Source organism: Ranitomeya variabilis, chromosome 7 (assembly GCF_051348905.1).
Source record: "Ranitomeya variabilis isolate aRanVar5 chromosome 7, aRanVar5.hap1, whole genome shotgun sequence".
In the NCBI taxonomy this organism is placed as follows: Eukaryota; Metazoa; Chordata; class Amphibia; order Anura; family Dendrobatidae; genus Ranitomeya; species Ranitomeya variabilis.
This window is the reverse complement of record NC_135238.1, coordinates 162,823,241-162,843,782: the sequence shown is the minus strand read 5'-3', so window position 1 is coordinate 162,843,782 and position 20,542 is coordinate 162,823,241. Positions and strand designations below refer to the sequence as shown.

Sequence of the window (20,542 nt, the reverse complement as noted above, 5' to 3'; positions counted from 1 at the left end):
TAATTTTGAGATACAGTTAGAAATCAATATGTGCATGTGCACTTCATGTATTGTGTCCTCCTGACCATAAGCAGCGCTGGCTTCTGCCCTCTTTTGCTTTGAGAAAGGCAAAATGAGCAATTATAAGTACACAGTGCTGTATAATATGATGATTGCAATGTATTAAGAGGATAAACACTTTGAAGGGAGGAGGAGGGCTTCTTTAAGGATTAGGTTTATGCCTCTTACTTCCAGTGAAGTCTAAGATGAAGTCATGCAAAATTTAAACAATTGTATGATTCCAACTTTGTGGCCTGTTCCTGTTCCACCATCTGTACACAATGTAAGGTCTATGAAAACATAGTTGGACAAGTGTGGCGTGGAAGCAATCAAGTGGACTACAGATTTTCTGTTATTAAAAATCTAAAATGTCTCCAACTTAATATCGTAATTCAGGGAGAATAAACCAAAATGTAATTAATGACCTTACTTACCTTGTATTTCTTTCAGAATATGTAAGCGCTGTATAAGTAACACAGCAAGTATCTTAAAAATCACAAAGGTTATATACCGTGCCACATGAGTAACTATAAAAGCTAAACCACGTAAATTATAAATTCACAAAACAATGAGAAAATTAATCTCCTAATCCCGCAGCACGCCAAACGGATCTAAACAAGATCCCTGACACATCACAGGGTCATTTAATCTTCTGTTCTCACAGCAGCACATCTGTCCACATCCATCACTGGCAACTCATGTGCTACCGAGAGAAGCCGGGATTCCGTGTATGTGGCTTATTCTGTGCTACCGAGAGAAGCCGGGATTCCGTGTATGTGGCTTATTCTGTGCTACCGAGAGAAGCCGGGATTCCGTGTATGTGGCTTATTCTGTGCTACAGAGAGAAGCCGGGATTCCGTGTATGTGGCTTATTCTGTGCTACAGAGAGAAGCCGGGATTCCGTGTATGTGGCTTATTCTGTGCTACAGAGAGAAGCCGGGATTCCGTGTATGTGGCTTATTCTGTGCTACAGAGAGAAGCCGGGATTCCGTGTATGTGGCTTATTCTGTGCTACAGAAAGTGTTAATACCTCATTTACTATTATGTAAGGCAAGTACTGTACACGCAACCCACTTATACATAAGGGAGGCCATTTCCATTACATTTATGATTGATTTTCTATATTTTAACATATTAATTTATTATGCTCACATATATAATGCCAATAATTTCCACAGCCCACCACAGACATCTTCATCACTGTCCCCATTGGGGCTCACAATCTACATTCCCTATCAGTATGTCTTTGCCGTGTGGGAGGAAACCGGAGAACCTGGAGGAAATCCAGCCGAACACGGGGAGAACATACAAACTCCTTGCAGATGTTAGATAAGGAGATGCGGAACGCATGCACAGACCGGGGATCTGAACCTCATATGGTCACTGAATGGCAGTATTATTGATTAAAATGCTCCTTGCATCAGGGCTGTGGAGTTTGCGTCCATTTTGGTGGAATTGGAATATAATGGACCGACTCAGACTCCTAAATTATATAATAAATTGGGTACAGTAGTACACTGCATTATGTGCTGTAAATGTTTTCATAGGAATATGGGAAAGTTATGAAATGTCCTATAAAAGTCTGTGCTGTTCCTGATCTAAGAATCTCGGCTTTTAGTGGAGATAAATCTGTGGTGCACTTTATGCACATGCTCATTAGTGACCAGGGCTGTGGGGTCAGAGTCCGGGAAATTGAGGAGTCGGTGGTTTGGCTTACTGACTCCACAACCCTGCTTTGCACAGTGGTTTCACCTGTCCCTTACTGAAAGAATAAAGCCGATTTCACACATCTGCATTTAGTGGTCTGAGTACAGACCGTGATTTACGGAGTCCCCTGAACCAATTTTTATAGCCTCATAATCAAAAAAAAAAAAAAAAAGGAGACAAAGTTCAGGTCAGGAGACCTGAAGCCATTCCGTGATTCATGGTCCGTATTCGGACCCCCAAACAAGAATGCGTTTGACTGTGTGAATCAGGAGGTCTAATGTTACACTTTTCACCCCATAATCGGCTTATTGTGTGGATTACAAGTTTAAAGGGACATTGTAAATGAAAACACATATCACTTGCTGTGATTAGAGATGAATTCTGGATCAGTGTGGGTTGAACCTTTGGGACCCTGATAAATACAAAATCAGGGGAATCTTTACCTGGTATGCAGATTAGGAAATCGACTGGCGTACAAGCGTGCACCCGACTGCCGCTTCATGTAAAGTTCACGGCGGTAAGAAAAAGTGTGAAGCACGGCCATCGCCTCCAGGGACATAGGCAACGTCACTGTGCCCAACGGATGTAGGATGGGGCTGATAAATGCGGTCAGTGAGAAATCGCCTTGTGTGCATCACCAAACAAAATTTGAAGGAGTTTTTTTTATTAAGGTAGAAAATAAGAAACAAGACAACTTACTCTTTGGGCTGCTTCCGCCGAGCTCGGGGTCTACTAGCAGATGTTAATGCGGACAGCTCAGGTAAGGCATCCATGAGGGGCTGCATGTCCCCAACCACCGGTGTAGCTTTTCTCTTGGCTTGAGCCTTTTTTGCCAGCTGTGCCAGTTTCAGGGAATCGATTTCTGAAGAAAAGGAGGTTTTGTTAATTAAGTATATTTACTTCCAATTCCAAGAGGAAAAACAAACCAAAACATAGTCTGAAAAAAAGAAAAGGTAAATACAAAGTAGAAAAGTCTGTAAAGATCTAACCCAACTAAAGATCTGAAAACCATTTCACCAGAAATTGGCCAAATGATTGATATCCGTAGCCGCGGTATGTTTCCACGTTAAGTAAACGCTGCGAGTTTGACGCTGCGCAGCGCTGCAGCGTCAAACACGCAGCGTCCAGATGTTCCAGCATAGTGGAGGGGATTTGATGAAATCCCGTCTCCACTATGCGTGGAAACCCGCACGCGGCGGCCCTGCGACTACAGACATGCTGCGCGTCTTTTCAGATCGCAGCATGTCCGTACACCTTGCGGGGACGCAGCGTCCCCGCAAGGCATGTCACAGGGCCCTATGGGAGAGCGCGATCATCCCGGATGTGAAGAGTTAACACATCCGGCATGATCGCGTCCCAGAAAGGGGGCGGGGCTTAGCGCCGAGCGGCTTCGCCGCTGCGGCGATACCGCCGCCAATCCGTAACGTGGAGACATAGCCTTAGTGTACGGGCTACTAAAGCAACTGCAATATTCTAATAGGACAGCCATTCAGTCATCCAAAGCCGTACATGTATAAGGTTTGCTGCGGTAATAACAATAAATCAAAAGGAGTTTTCTGGGCTCCTTCGTTGTTTCCCAGCATTGTGCTGTAGTGGCTACATGTAGGACTGCAGATCATTACCAATCACTTGTACAAATATATGGGTGCATTTAAAACATCGGACTGCTCTCGCATGTCATCTGAGGGCAGTCACAGAAATAATGGAGAAGACGAAGAAATTAAGTTCTCCATCTTCTGCGCGCCGGTTATACAATTCTCTAATGCGAGACAATCAGATCACACTAAGGTGACTGTCAGATCAAACCCTGATCCTAGTGAGAATAGCATTATCGGCCAGATTCTCTCACATGGGAGAACATACGCTGGTGTGATCCAAGCCTGTGTCTTCAGAATGACAATATCCAAAGCATCTGTGTTTCCCAAAGATAGATTTTCAGTTACCTTTTAAAGGGAACCTGTCACCCCCAAAATTGACGATGAGATAACCCCATCGGCATCAAAGGCTTATCTACATCACTCTGTAATGCTGTAGATAAGCCCCCAATGTATCCTGAAAGATAAGAAAAAGAGGTTAGATTATACTCACCCAGGGGGCGGTCCCGATGCGGTGGGCGTCGCGGTCTGGTCCGAGGCCTCCCATCTTCTTACGATGATGTCCTCTTCTTGTCTTCACGCTGTGGCTCCGATGCAGGTGTACTTTGTCTGTCCTGTTGAGGGCAGAGCAAAGTACTGCAGTGCGCAGAGGCCGGGAAAGGTCAGAGAGGCCCAGCGCCTGTGCACTGCAGTACTGTGCTCTGCCCTCAACAGGACAAAGTACGCCTACGCCGGAGCCACAGCGTGAAGACAAGAAGAGGACATCATCGTAAGAAGATAGGAGGTCCCAGACCACAATGCCCATCGGATCGGACCGCCCAGGTGAGTATAATCTAACCTCTTTTTCTCATCTTTCAGGATACATCGGGGGCTTATCTACAGCATTACAGAATGCTGTAGATAAGCCCCTGATGCCTGTGGGTTTAGCTCATTGTCGATTTTGGGGGTGACAGGATCCCTTTAAGGTTGACATACAGTCATTATCGAAAGTGTTGGCACCCTTGAAATTGTTCCAGAAAATAAAGTATTTCTCCCAGAAAATTATTGCAATTAAACATGTTTTGTTATATACATGTATATTTCCATTGTTTGTATTGGGGAAAAAAACAAAAAAAAAGAGAGGAAGAAAAAGGCAAATTGGACATCATTTCACACAAAACCCCATAAAAGACAGGACAAAATTGTTGGCACCCTCAACTTAATATTTCGTTGTACACCTTTTGGAATAAATAACTGCAATCAGTAGCTTCCTATTAACATCAACAAGCTTCTTACACCTCTTAACTAGAATTTTGGCCCCCTCTTTTGTAAACTGCTCCAGGTCTCCCAACAGCAATTCTAAGATCTCTCCATAGGTGTTCAATGGGATTTAGATCCAGACTCATTGCTGCCACTTCAGAACCCTCCAGTACTTTGTTTACATCCATTTCTGGGTGCTTCTTGAATTAGGTTTGGGTTCATTGTCCAGCTGGGAGACCCATGACTTAGGAAGCAATTGTTTAGTAATCTTCAGATTTCATGATTCCTTGCACACAGTCAAGGCATTCTGTGCCAGAGGCAGCAAAACAACCTCAAAACATCTTTGGACCTCCACCATATTTGACTGTAGGTACTGTGCTCTTTTCTTTGTAGCCCGCATTCGGTTTTCCGTAAACAGTAGAATGTTGTGCTTTACCAACAAAGCACAATCTTGGTGTCATTTGTTCACAGGACGCTTTCCCAGAAGGATTTTGGCTTACTCACATACATTTTGGCAAACTGCAGTGTAGCTTTTTTTATGTCCCTGTGTTGACAGTGGCGTCCTCCGGGACCTCCTGCTATAGTGTTTCGTTTCATCCAAATGTCGACAGTTTGCGCTCACACTGATGCATCATGAGTCTGCAGGAAAGCTTACAATTTTTTGGAACTTAATTGGAGTTGCTTATCCACCATCCGGACTATGAGTTGCAACTTTTCATCAATTTGGTCACTGCTGTCCAAGTCCAGGGAGATTACCTACAGTGCCATGGGATGTAAGTTTCTTGACCATGTTGCGCAACGTGGACAAAGGAACATCAAAATCTCTGGAGATGGACTTCTCTTCTTTCTGTTCTCCATGCTTAGTGTAACACACACACACAATGCAAATATTGAGTCACCTTCTCCCCTTTTTATCTGGTTTCAGGTGTGATTTTCATATTGTCTACACCTGTTACTGGTCACAGGTGAGTTTGAACGAGCATCACTGGTTTGAAAAAAAAGTTGAGTCCCCGCAGGCACATGTTTCACAGCTGGTAGACAGCCACAAAATATGGGTGAATTGCTTGACAAACACAAGCAATCAGCGCATGTTTTGTGGTTGTCTAAGGCTAAGTTCACATTAGCGTTTCTGTGCGCAGTGTGTCATCTGCATGTGCAAACGCATGCCAAAAAGCATGCAAAATCATGTCTACGCCAGCACATCATCTTGTGCAGGATACAAACAAAAATGCTGCATGTGCATGTGTTTAATGCATTTAAACGCGTTTTGGCATGCGTTTGCGTTTTTTATGCGCATGGTGGAGGCGGGGACATCATTTTCTGGACCTGTGCAGTCTAAAGTGTGCATGCGTATCGAACGCATGTCACTGTGTACCAATGCGTTCCCATAGACGCTAATGCGGTGTTTAAGCAATTGTCAGAATGCGGACAATCGCGCAATATTTGACGCCTCAAAAAATGCAACATGTTGCGTTTGCCGGACTCCGCCTCACACCTCAAAACAATGCATGCGTACGCATCCGCAAGCGAACGCATGCAAAAACATGTCCCTGCGTACATCATGTTAAAGGTATGTGACGCATGCGGATGTATGCAGATCGTACCCTGCGCGCACAGACACAAACCCGGCCTAACAGGAGTGAAATATGTGGCCGCGGGGACTCAGACATGGCACTTGAGCACCCATGATACTCGGTGCATACCCGGGCACCCCAAGGAAAACTCGAGTAACGAGTCACTATTGTTTACCTACAATTTTGGAAAAGTGCAAACAATTTTGTCCAGACCATTTTTAGGGATTGTGTGAAATGATGTCCAATTTGACTTTTTTTTTTCATTTTTTTTGTGTTGTTCCAATACGCACAAAGTACATAAATGTGTATAACAAAACCTGTGTAATTGCAATAATTTTCTGGAAAAAATACTTTATTTTTCGGAACAATTTCAAGGGTGCCAACACTTTCGGCCATGACCGTGTCTGCATGTATATATAAAAAATATATTAACATAGTAATACTAATTTTATTTCTATAGCGCCAACATATTCCGCAACACTTTACAAGTCAGAGGGAACTTGCACAAACAAAATAAGACATTACAGAGTAACACATAGCTCAATGAACACCAAGAGGAGTGAGGGCCCTGCTCACAAGATGACAATCTATGTGGAAATAGGGGGACGCTAAAGGTAAAAATATGTGCCTGTCGTGTTCACGGTTCAGCCCAGCCATCAATATAATAGAGGCATTCAAATACATGTATATTTGTACAGATTATGCCCTAATTTCTAACACATATTCTGAGCTTTTTCTCCCAGTGTTTGAAGATCAGGTGCTTCAGATTGATTGATTTAGATCCAATTCAATGTTGTAACACCCTTGGGTGTAACCACATTCACTTACATTTCACAATAAGATGCCAAAGTCTCATTAACTGCAGCTGAAAAAGCAAAAATCCCCTTAAAGGCTATGTACACCTTCGACATAATTTATTTTTATTGTTAATTTTCTTTCTGAATTCAAAGTTAAGCAACTTTCTAAACAGTGTTTGCTAAGAATTCTTTACCATTAAGCAGATGCAGAACATCTATAAGTTCTTTATCTAGTTTAATGGTTTTATAAAAATGTTACAAATCTGTCAAAGATTAGCTCTGGTTCTGGAGGCCAGCTCTCCTCACTTCTCTCAATGTCAGTGATAACAGCAGGGAGGTGGAGAGGGTTGTACATAAGGTTTTCACAATAGGCACATGAGAGAAAGCATGTACAGTCTCAGGGAGGGCCAGAGAAAACAGACTACAGAAAAGAAGGAAATTGTGTCCGCACATGCTCGGTACGTGATGCGTCCACACTACGGAGTATGTGTGGTACTACCTTGATGGTATGGGTGATCATTGGGGAATGTGCACAGCGGGGTGCGCATGCACCGCCATCTCAATCTCATTGGCTGGTGCTCCGATCACATGATCTGCGCCAAAAATACTTAGGGACCCGATAGTCTTGCATACCAGACCCCCTGAGGTACATGATCTGCGCCAAAAATACTTAAGGTCCCGTTAGTCTTGCATACCGGACCCCCTGAAGTAGCATAGTACTACTCAAGCGAAACGCGCGTTGGGGACTGTTTTTATCATGGTAACCTTGCAGTCTGCCTCATTGCCATGGGTAGGAGTTTGCTTACTATATACCCACAATCTTCATAATTATGTGTTTACATTCATACATAGGACCATTGTGTCTGTTACACTTAAATGAGCTATTGCTCAAGCATTCATATTTGTTTATTGCTTGGCCATTCTGCTTGGTTATCCATGTACAGTCTTGTTCGTCTTTATGAATTTCATGCATGCTTTATACAATTTGTATTAATAATATTGCAATTTTTAAAGCTTAGAACTGCGCTTTTTTCTCCTTTCTGGAAAAGAAGTAAATCAGGTGAAGAAAAAATAAGTGCAGAATAGAAGCGGATAGATAAAAGAAAGTGAAAGCCGCAGCACCCTGGATACACACAGATCTCACATCCAGCCTATATTACTGGAAGAACCACTCTCTCAAAAGAAAAATCTGAAACTTTGTACAGGCTGAAAAAAGCATATCAGGAGGTTTGAAAATGTATGACAATTGCAGACTAAAATTAGAGGAACGCTACTAAATGGTAACTGTATTTTCAACAAACTTTAAATAAATTAGTGGTATAGGTGAATATAAGAAACTTTATAATATACCTTATCAGAGAAATCGGCTTCATTCCCAACTTATAAGATAATACATCCTCTACCTCTGTCTCCTGAACTCACCGTCCACGTTGGAAAAAAACAACTCAAAACAGTCTCTCTCAAGCCAGAGGGACTGCCAGATACCTGTAATGCTGAAAATACCCTATAGGGAGGGAAGATGGGAGGAAGAGAGCAGCAGAGAGATGAAGTAGGAGAAACGAGACACAGGAAGATTATTCTGTACTTTCCAACAAGTCTTGTATCTCAGCCCAGAGTTGGAGTCGTAGATACATTGATCACTACTGCTGTGTAATATCTTCTAGCAAAGAGAAGAATTATCTGGGTAGAAAGGCAAAGTGAGCAATTGTAAGTACCGTATATACCCAAGTATAAGCCGAGATTTTCAGCCCACTTTTTTGGGCTGAAAGTGACCCTCTTGGCTTATACTCGAGTCAGTGTCGGTGTGGGGTCGGCGGGTGAGGGGGAGCGGCGGCTGTGATATACTTACCTGCTCCTGGCGCTGTCCCTGCATGTCCCATGGTCTCCGGGCAGCGCTTCCTGTGTTCAGCGGTCACGTGGTACCGCTCATTAAAGTAATGAATATGCACGCATATTCATTACTCTAATGAGCGGTACGTGACCGCTGAACACAGGAAGATGGCGCCGGCTCCCGGAGACCATCTGACAGTGAGACGCTGCCAGGGGACCGCGCCGGGAGCAGGTGAGTATATCAGGGGAGGGGGAGCATTGCGCGATAGTCACCTTCCTCGTTCCATAGCTGCGCGCTGCTCTGTCTTCCGTCCTCTGGCTGTGACTGTTCAGGTCAGAGGGCGCGATGACGCAATTAGTGTGCGCGCCGCCCTCTGCCTGAACAGTCAGTGCCGAGGATGGAAGACAGAGCAGCGCGCAGCGATGGAACGAGGAAGGTGACTATCGCAAGTGCTGGGGGCCTGAGCGAAGAGAGGTGAGTATGTGATTTTTTTTATTTTAATCGCAGCAACAGCAAATGGGGCAAATGTATGGAGCATCTTATGGGGCATATATGAGGAGCATCGTATGGGGCATAATGTGTGGAGCATCTCATGGGGCCACAATGTGTGGAGCATCGTATGGGGCCATAATGTGTGGAGCATCTCATGGGGCCACTATGTATGGAGCATTGTATGGGGCCATAATGTGTGGAGCATCTCATGGGGCCACTATGTATGAAGCATCTCATGGGGCCATAATGTGTGGAGCATCGTATGGGGCCATAATGTGTGGAGCATCTCATGAGGCCATAATGTGTGGAGCGTCGTATGGGGCCACAATGTGTGGAGCATCGTATGGGGCCATAATGTGTGGAGCGTCTCATGGGGCCATAATGTGTGGAGCATCTCATGGGGCCATAATGTGTGGAGCATCTCATGGGGCCATAATGTGTGGAGCATCTCATGGGGCCCCTAATGTGTGGAGCATCTCATGGGGCCACAATGTATGGAGCATCGTATGGGGCCATAATGTATGGAGCATCTCATGGGACCATAATATGTGGAGCATCTAATGGGGCCATAATGTGTGGAGCATCTCATGGGGCCATAATGTGTGGAGCATCTCATGGGGCCCCTAATGTGTGGAGCATCTCATGGGGCCCCTAATGTGTGGAGCATCTCATGGGGCCACAATGTATGGAGCATCGTATGGGGCCATAATGTATGGAGCATCTCATGGGACCATAATGTGTGGAGCATCTAATGGGGCCATAATGTGTGGAGCATCTTATGGGGCCCATCAACCTTTATGCAGCATTGTATGGGGCAAATGTTTCTATGGAGCATCTTATGGGGCCATTATTAACCTTTGTGCAGCATTATATGGGGTATATTTTAATATGAAGCATCTTATGGGGCCCATCATGAACTGTATGGAGAATTATATGGGGCTCCTGATTCAATATGGATATTCAAAAACACTTAACCTACTGATGTCTCAATTAATTTTACTTTTATTGGTATCTATTTTTATTTTTGACATTAACCGGTCGCTGCTGCATTTCCCACCCTAGGCTTATACTCGAGTCAATAAGTTTTCCCAGTTTTTTGTGGCAAAATTAGGGGGGTCGGCTTATACTTGGGTCGGCTTATACTCGAGTATATAAGGTACATAGTGCTATATAATATGAAGATTGCAATATATTAAAAGGATAAACATTTTGACGGGAGGAGTGATTATTAGGCTACTTGAAAGTATAATTACCCTTTAACTAAATGCAACCACTGATATGTAAAAATTATTTAAAAAGGTATCCATAGCCTTTAAGAAAATTAAAGAATAAGAAAGCATAACTCTTTGTTTCTGGCCATCTCTATAAAGTCATGGACATAGCTTGCACAGTGGTTATCAGTGAAAGGATTTACACGCTAAATAAGAAGGAGTCAGCTGGAATTGAAGTGCAAGGAGGCCGGGCACAAAGTGAAATTATAGGCAGACGTGAGGTGCAATAGGAACATGCGGCTGACACACAGTAGAGCATCCACCCCGGCCATCACACAGTAGAGCATCCACCCCGGCCATCACACAGTAGAGCATCCACCCCGGCCATCACACAGTAGAGCATCCACCCCGGCCATCACACAGTAGAGCATCCACCCCGGCCATCACACAGTAGAGCATCCACCCCGGCCATCACACAGTAGAGCATCCACCCCGGCCATCACACAGTAGAGCATCCACCCCGGCCATCACACAGTAGAGCATCCACCCCGGCCATCACACAGTAGAGCATCCACCCCGGCCATCACACAGTAGAGCATCCACCCCGGCCATCACACAGTAGAGCATCCACCCCGGCCATCACACAGTAGAGCATCCACCCCGGCCATCACACAGTAGAGCATCCACCCCGGCCATCACACAGTAGAGCATCCACCCCGGCCATCACACAGTAGAGCATCCACCCCGGCCATCACACAGTAGAGCATCCACCCCGGCCATCACACAGTAGAGCATCCACCCTGGCCATCACACAGTAGAGCATCCACCCCGGCCATCACACAGTAGAGCATCCACCCCGGCCATCACACAGTAGAGCATCCACCCCGGCCATCACACAGTAGAGCATCCACCCTGGCCATCACACAGTAGAGCATCCACCCTGGCCATCACACAGTAGAGCATCCACCCCGGCCATCACACAGTAGAGCATCCACCCTGGCCATCACACAGTAGAGCATCCACCCCGGCCATCACACAGTAGAGCATCCACCCTGGCCATCACACAGTAGAGCATCCACCCCGGCCATCACACAGTAGAGCATCCACCCTGGCCATCACACAGTAGAGCATCCACCCCGGCCATCACACAGTAGAGCATCCACCCTGGCCATCACACAGTAGAGCATCCACCCCGGCCATCACTGTGCGTAGGAGCAGCTGCCATGGCTCGCTTCCATGGCTCGCTCATGTGTATGCTTACGTGGGCTCTGACGCTAAACTAGGCTGCTCTAAAACAAGCATGGAATTAAAAAAATAAATAGAATCTTCTGACAAATTGGAGACAACATCGAATGTATCCAAAGCCCTTTTTAACCCTTTTAGACCTAGGATGCCACAACATGTACTTATTTTTCACTGTTAAACTAGGGGAGGAAGCTGAATGCTAGAATTAGCAACTGCACAAAGCCTCCGTATATTCCCAGGATTAAATGTTTGCATTCTCAAAGCCATCAGCTCCCATTCTTATAACGGGAGTGGGAGTTGTCGGTCATGTTTAGGATAGTTCTTGTCACTTCCCAAGCAGACGTTCCCTCCGTCTTCAGCAGTTGAGCTTTCACCATTTTACAGATAGTTTAAAAAAAAAAGTGACCAAAGTGATGTCCCCAGGACAAAGCATCCAATAGCAGATGAATAATGATAAATAATATTAATTTTATTGGTATAGCGCCAAGTTCTGTGTAAGTACAGCTACCAAGTGCTACTGGGTGCATGGAGGATGTGGAGACAGATGACTAAGGTGGGACCAGATTTTAAGGAAAATATAGAAAGAAGGAAGAGTTCGATTAGTGAAGTGAGGTGAAACATCTGTCTAAAGAGATGCGTTTTTAAAACACGATTAAAACATTTGGGGGCTAGATATCAATCGGATCATCTGGAGTAAGAAAACTGGGGCAGAACGAGAAAAGTCTTGGAGACTGAGGTGGGAGGTTCAGATTACAGAGGTTGTAGTCTTGGATCATTTGCAGAACTGAGCCCGGGTAGGGTGATAAACAGATGAGAGTTGGTGGTGTATAGTGGTACAGAACTGTACAGAGCTTTGTGGGTGAGAGAGAGACATTTATATTGTACTCTGTAGCGGAGGGGTAACCGGTGCATTCACTGGCACAAGGTGGAGGCATCAGTGTAGTAGCTGGACAGAAAGAAATATGATCAGAACAGGGAGTGTATAGTACACACAAATTATTTTTTTCAAGAGTGGACAACCCTTTTTAAGTAAGCGAGTACACTACTGAATAAAACAAGATTCAGCCCGGAAAAACAGATAGATTTTGTGTGTAATTCAGTTTAATCTGTCTCCACACATTATCACAACACCGAAAGAACAGATGGTTAAATCAGGAACAAAACTGCAGATTAAGAATTGGGCTTTTTACAAATCTCCAAGTTATTAATTCTTGTGGACGTGACTGACTGTGTGCTGTACATCAAAAACACAATACACTTCCATTATAAAGGTCACTTTCCTCTAAGACTCTATATACACTGACAGACAGACAACAGAAAAATAATACACACCATAAATATTCAAAAAGAAACCAAAAAACAACAGGTGGAGACTAGTATAAGGCTATGTGCCCACATTCAGTATTTGCTGCTGGTTTTTCTTCTGCAAATACAAGTGTTGGCAGGAAACATGCTGCTTAAAATACACACGTTTTTAATGCTCTTTTTTTCCCACATTCATTTTAATTGGTGAAGAACACTGAAAAAAAATGCTGAAAGAACGGACATCCTGCAGATTTGATAAAAAGCTTTAAATGGTCCGATCTACACGAAAATAATAGGCAGCCTGTGCATGAGGTGTCACAATTCCTCAATCACTTTACTAGTATTGTAAAATGCTTGTGTGAACAAGCCCCAAGTGTTAAACAACAGGAATAACCAACCACTAAGATGTTACATCCTTTACAAATAATAAGCACCATAGGCGGATTATAATCAGAGCAATCTGGGCTACCCCCGGGGGGCCCATCGCCAGATCGCCCTCACTATATTGTTTTGTGCGCCGCCATCGGCGTTGCCTCCGCTGTAATGTGTCAGAGAGATGATACCATCAGCTGGTGCCAGCGATGGCGTGTACAAGCTGACCAGACTAGTGGAGCCACAGGGACCGGAGCAGACCGCCAGGGGAACGGGAGCAAGGTATGTCTGCATGTGTTTTTAATTAATATATGTATGGAATGCGAGGGCTCATACTGTATATAGGAGGCTATATAGGGGCTCATACTGTATATAGGAGGCTATGTGCAGGCTCACACTGTATATAGGAGGCTATATAAGGGCTCATACTGTATATAGGGAGCAATGTGGAGCTTATACTGTATATAAGAGGCTATATAGGGGCTCATACTGTATATAGGGAGCTATGTGGGGACTCACTGTATATATGAGGCTATATAGGGGCTCATACTGTATATAGGGAGCAATGTGGAGCTTACACTATATATGAGGCTACATAGGGGCTCATACTGTATATAGGAGGCTATGTGCAGGCTCACACTGTATATAGGAGGCTATGTGCAGGCTCACAGTGTATATAGGAGGCTATATAAGGGCTCATACTGTATATAGGGAGCAATGTGGAGCTTATACTGTATATAAGAGGCTATATAGGGGCTCATACTGTATATAGGGAGCTATGTGGGGACTCACTGTATATATGAGGCTATATAGGGGCTCATACTGTATATAGGGAGCAATGTGGAGCTTACACTATATATGAGGCTACATAGGGGCTCATACTGTATATAGGGAGCTATGTGGGGACTCTTACTGTATATAGGAGGCTATATAGGGGCTCATACTGTATATAGGGAGCAATGTGGAGATTATACTGTATATAGGAGGCTATATAGGGGTTCATACTGTATATAGGAGGCTACACAGGGGTTCATAATGTATATAGGAGGCTATATAGAGGTTCATACTGTATATAGGAAGCAATGGGGAGCTTATACTGTATATAGGAGGCTATATAGGGGTTCATACTGTATATAGGAGGCTATATAGAGGTTCATACTGTATATAGGGAGCAATGTGGAGCTTATACTGTATATACGAGGCTACATAGGGGCTCATACTATATATAGGAGGCTATGTGCAGGCTCACACTGTATATAGGCGGCTATATAGGGGCTCATACTGTATATAGGGAGCAATGTGGAGCTTATACTGTACATGGGGAGTTGTGAGTGTTCATACTGTATCTAGGTAGCTATATGGGGCTCATACTGTATATAGGGAGCTATTTGGAGCTTATACTGTATATAGGAGGCTATATAGGGGCTCATACTGTATATAGGAGGCTATATAGGGGCTCATACTGTATATAGGGAGCAATGTGGAGCTTATACTGTACATAGGGAGTTATGTGAGTGTTCATACTGTATCTAGGTAGCTATATGGGGCTCATACTGTATATAGGGAGCTATGTGGGGACTCATACTGTATGCAGGGGTTACGTGTGGATTCATACAGTTTGCAGAGGGCTGTGGGTGAGCGATCATACTGTATGTACGGGGCTATGTGGGGGCTCATGCTGCATATAGGGAGGCTGTGTGGGGCTCATATTCTATGTTGGGGCTATGCGGGGGCATAGTGCCTTGGCCTGTGAGCTGTCCTCCTTTTCTTGTCCAGATTGAAGGAATACCCTGATGAATCACCGAAAGAGCGTGGAAATGCGTTGGAACAAGATGCCATTATATATTATACAATACCGTTTCAACTTAGGGACTTAGGGTGCCAACCTCGTTCTCAGGAAGGGAAGTGTGAAGGGGAAAACTGGTCCTTATTGCCCCTCATTTCTGCTCTGTTTTTTTACAATAACTGTGTGCATGTATGTCTTTATGTATTGAGTTTTTAAAACTACCTTAACTAAATATTGACAGATTTTTTTAAGGGTCATTTTTGTTATGATTTACATATATAAGGCCCCATAGGTTGATCGCTTTGGTTGTTGATTGAGGGGACTGTGTGGGGGCTGATATTGTATGAGGGGGTTATGTGGTGGGTCATACTGTATATACGGGGATGTCAGCATACTTAATTCTGCTCAATATTAAGTCAAACAATTATTCATTTTTTATATTATATTAACATTGAGCAAAATTAATTTCGGCCTATTGGTTTGGCCTCCACAATAGTTGCAGTCTGTCATTGGGAAAATGAATCTTCGTATAGAGCTGTGTTATGTATAGTGCTGTACATAAGGTAATAATTTGCGAGGAGCCATTTGTACTGTATGTGGAGAGCAGAACGAAACTCATCTGGCAGCAGTTTATCTGCCTGGAGAACAAAATTAATTAAAACCGCCGTTCCTCATCTTCCCGGATATCATGTGTTGAAGAAAAGTCTCTGGATGCTCCTATACGTATTGGATGGTGGGGTGCAAGAATGGAAGGCGCAACCGCCAAGTCTGAAGTGCTGCTGATTTATACAAGTCCAAGTACAAGTACAAGTCCAAGACAGAAAATCACAAGAGACGTCACTTGCGAAAGTGGGGCTGGCCTCTGCTTGCTTGTTTTCCCCTTACAATGCTCACTGAATGTGCGCTCACTTGCCAGCTCATCACTACTCACCAGAGCCCTGAGAGGGAGCGCACTGTCACTGTGCACTGACAAGGAAAGTACACAGTCACAAGACCCTACTGAGCATACGCAGGAATGGACAACCAATGCATACTCAGAGCAGGGACTAGCCCATTCCCTGAAATGCAGCGTCATCAGTGGGATTCTCTTATGAAGTAATCACACAGGAAGTAGGTAAAAAAAATAAATAAAAATAAAGCAGTTATACTGAGTAGTATGCAGACAATCTAGACTTTTTAATTAAAGTGTATTAGAAAAGAGATTAGATTAGATTATGACATTAACTAAAGAGAGATGTAGGATTAAAATTAATTTTAGTTTTGGTCACCCCTTTAAAGACCGGTCATCAGTATTCTAAACCTGGACAACCCTTTTCATAGTTTATGGTGTCAATGAATAGCAAAGCTTCATGATCACTTTCTATCGGCCTACAATACAACCAAATGATAGAAATTCAGCAAAATGCCAGCGTAGATGAAACGTTACCAGTGCCTTTAGTTGACAATAAGCACAACGGAATGAATGCGTTTCTATGATGAAATCATGCATAATTTATATATTTCCATGCCTGGGATCAGCTCATGGAACATTTATTACACTGCAGATTGTGACCATAGAACATAATAACTGGAGATCCTGGAGCTGGCACTGTTGAAGAGCGTGGCATAGTAATAGTGTCAGGCAAGTCTATCCGGCCCACCTATTGTGGTTCATGAACGTGGCCTAGTAATAGTGTCAGGTAAGTCTATCCGGCCCACCTATTGTGGTTCATGAACGTGTACCTAGTAATAGTGTCAGGTAAGTCTATCCGGCCCACCTATTGTGGTTCATGAACGTGTACCTAGTAATAGTGTCAGGTAAGTCTATCCGGCCCACCTATTGTGGTTCATGAACGTGTACCTAGTAATAGTGTCAGGTAAGTCTATCATTTATGCATCTCAGTGTGAACACCCCTCATGCGAGACCGAACGTGTTTGGGTTTGGCTGCACCTCGAAAAATACAGCGTAAAAATATACAAAAATAGTGAGGTATTTGTTGACATTTTGGCCAAAATACGGAAGCTCGCAACCCGCGCCAAGGGTCCCCACGCCTACGAGTCCCATCACCAAACTAAACAGCAAAGCCACGAAAGACTCAAGGTCTGCAAAAATTCAATTTTCAACAGCAGAAAAAAAAAAAGGCAGCTTACCTGCCCAGATCTTGGAACAAATGCACTGCAGGGTGCAGCCAGCCCATAAAGCAAGATGTTAGCAACACAGGTGCAAAATACCAGATCAACAGCCACTCACCACATACCCACTCCTGGAGGGGGTGATACAAGTGCACTTGTATACTGGGCAGTCACCCCCTCCAGGAGTGGGTATGTGGTGAGTGGCGGTTGATCTGGTATTTTGCACCTGTGTTGCTAACATCTTGCTTTATGGGCTGGCTGCACCATGCAGTGCATTTGTTCCAAGATCTGGGCAGGTAAGTTGCTGCCTTTTTTTTTTCTGCTGTTGAAAATTACGTTTATCCGGCCCACCTATTGTGGCTCATGAACGTGCCCTAGTAATAATGACATGTAAGTCTATCCGGCCCACCTATTGTGGCTTGCCTTTCTGTTCCATGTGACAGCCACAGAAGTCGATTCATACCAGCAAAACAATCAGATTTTTAAATTCAAACACTGTATAGAAATGCAAAAAGCATGAAAGTCAAAACTTACTCTGTAACCATCGCTCTCGCTTTTGCTTGGTTTTTTCCTTCTTTGACAGGATTATCTTCTCTTCTGTAACAGATGAAAAAAATAGTGAAAAGGTGAGTACACAAACAGGAGGCCAATGTCAATACATGGCGGAGCATAATAGAAATTATACGGACCTACAACACCAAGTACCGCACATCATTTCCATACGGCTTTGAGAATCTTGTTCCTACCTCTATGGTTATATTAAGCATTTCAGTCGGCCATTTATGATGCCTTCCTCACTAGTCTAAAGCTGTAGCAACAGCCACATTATCCCAAAGTAGTCAACTAAGAAAAAATGCAGCTTCAAGGTTATTATACAACGTCAACCAAAAACAAAAATCACTGTTTTAAAAGCTAAGAACGATCCCCTTTAAGGCAATCTGTTACCAGATTACGGCTAACCTGACAGCAGCATGATATAGGTTCAGAGATGCTGATTCCAGTGATGGATTACCTAATTGGCTGCAATTTTGATAAAATCATTGTTTTATCTGCTGCAGCTCTACCAGTGAAGAGCCCTGTATAACTCTGCCAAACACCAGTACTCTGTGCATAGGCAGAAAGCTGCATTTCAGTGGTAAGGCATAGTTATACAGAGCTCATGAATATGAAGGATTACAGAACAGCAGGTTTACTAGTCCTCTAGTGCTAAAATCACTATTTTATGAGCAGGAGGTTACCAAAACTACAGCAAGTAGCCCAGTAAGTGACACATCAATGGAATCAAACTCTCGGTCTCTACATTATGCTGCTTTCAGATTTTTTTTTTTTTTTTTTAAAAAGAACCTATCATCAGGATTTTTCCATATAAAGCAGGGCCAGCACCTGAATATAGAGCTCTGTATAACATGAAAATAGCCTTTATGATACTCACCTACAGGGCAGTCTGGTCCGATGGGCGACACTGGTCGTGATGAGGCACCTCCTCCCTTCTGGCGATCGCTGTCCTCCTTCATTGCTTCGGGTGGATGACGCGTCCCATGTCACCCACAGTGTCCGCCATTGCGGCATACTTCGCTCTGCCCTGGCAAGGAGACAGCGAAGTACTGCAATGCGCATGCGCAGGTAGAGGGCAGAGAGCGCCAGTGCATGCGCATTACAGTACTCTGTTCTGACCTCGGCAAGGCACAGCCAAGTGAGTTTGAGCGGGAGCGTAATGGAGGACACTGTGAATGACATAGGACACGTCATCTACATGAAGCAAGAAGGAGGCGCTAGATGAAGACCAGCGGTGCCCATCAGACCGGCCGCGCCAAAGGCGAGTATAATTCCAGCTATTCCTTGTGTTATGCATGTGAGGTGCTGGCCTTACTTTAAAGGGAACCTGTCACCAGGTTCTCCCAAATAAAGTGGTATTCCTATCTTTTCATGTTAGTTCACACGGCCGTGCCAGGATATGCCATAACATGAGGATTGCAGGTCTGACCTTTAGAGACCGAAAATGAAGGTATTACTGCTTCTTTGTCAGATCTCATTCACACTAATGGAGTGGTTTTGTCATTAACCTGTACAGTACTGTGAAGGTCCATTTATTCCTAAAGGGAGCCTGCTGAGACACAATGACTGTTGTTACAATCGCTGTATGGCCAGTTTGTCGCACCTGCTTGCTTTGCCTCTATCTCCACCGTCGTCTCTCTTGATTGACAACTCTCATTGTACAGGAGCCAAAGTAAGGAGGAGATAGTTGGCAAAAAACAAGTAGGTGCCAAGGTTCACTGAACTGTTTGGTGAAGTCCAAGCTGAGCCGGGCAACTGTGCTTTGGTTTGAACAGTCATTTTGTGCTGACAGACTCCATTTAATATCACGGTGGCCTGAATCAGACAGTGAGGACATATCCTGGCGATGTACAATCACTTCCTTTAGTGTGAAATCACCATGATCACAACAGGTCATTTCATGAACGGCACCCAATCATTCAGTCATATACAGTAATGGATGGACATCGCATACGTGCCTAGTAGGTGCTGTCCGCTGCCTATTTAGAAGCAGGTGCCAGCAATCTATAGTTTCGCAGATTGTATGTAAGGGGACTGAGCCAATATTTTGGAGCACCTCACATATATCTAAAAATCCAGCGGTGATTGTGAGCCACTTTATAGCAACAGGCCCCATTATTCAGTTCTTCTTAAGGCCTTCTGTTAAACAGGTTGTTGAGAACTATTTTTTTTTTACTATGACCCTAAAAACTAATAGGTACTTGCCTGGGTTAACAACTACAGGCCTGTCTGTTCTACCTGGCGCCAACTCAGAGCAGTCACCGACCACTCCTGCCTGTGATTCAGCTGTTCCATGTCAGCATAGCAGCTATTTTCCTTCTGGGTTGCTCCGTCAATGGGGCGTGACTGTCAACATCATGCTGACTGACAGCTGGCTCCCCGCAGTTAGGCAGCAGAGAGCCGGCTTCAATGAGTATGATGTCAGCAGTCACACCCCTTCAACATAGCGAAGCAGAGGAGAAGCCTCTGTTCTGTCACCATGACATCAGTGGAAGCTGCTGAATCGCCGGCAAGAGCGGTGTGTGACCGTTCTGTGGTGGCAGAGATCAGCACCGGGCACAACAGGTAGGTAAGTAGTTTTTAGGCCCATGATGAAAAAACTTAAATAGTCTTGGATAACCCCTTTAAATCTTCACCGCAGTACATAGAAATACACTGCACTACTTCCAATGCCAGAAACAA

The 20,542-nt window shown here is 44.2% G+C and overlaps 1 protein-coding gene across 1 annotated transcript in view; it reads right to left on the bottom strand.

The window, feature by feature from the left end:
* The window catches only part of SLX9 (SLX9 ribosome biogenesis factor), a 139,502-nt gene that overhangs the window by 30,303 nt on the left and 88,657 nt on the right, over positions 1-20,542 (bottom strand). The window contains exons 3-4 of the mRNA XM_077272158.1: positions 17,840-17,902; positions 2,446-2,608 (exon numbers count right to left, since the gene is read on the bottom strand). Coding sequence (XP_077128273.1) covers positions 2,446-2,608; positions 17,840-17,902 — 226 coding nt within the window. The remainder of the gene's footprint in view (positions 1-2,445; positions 2,609-17,839; positions 17,903-20,542) is intronic.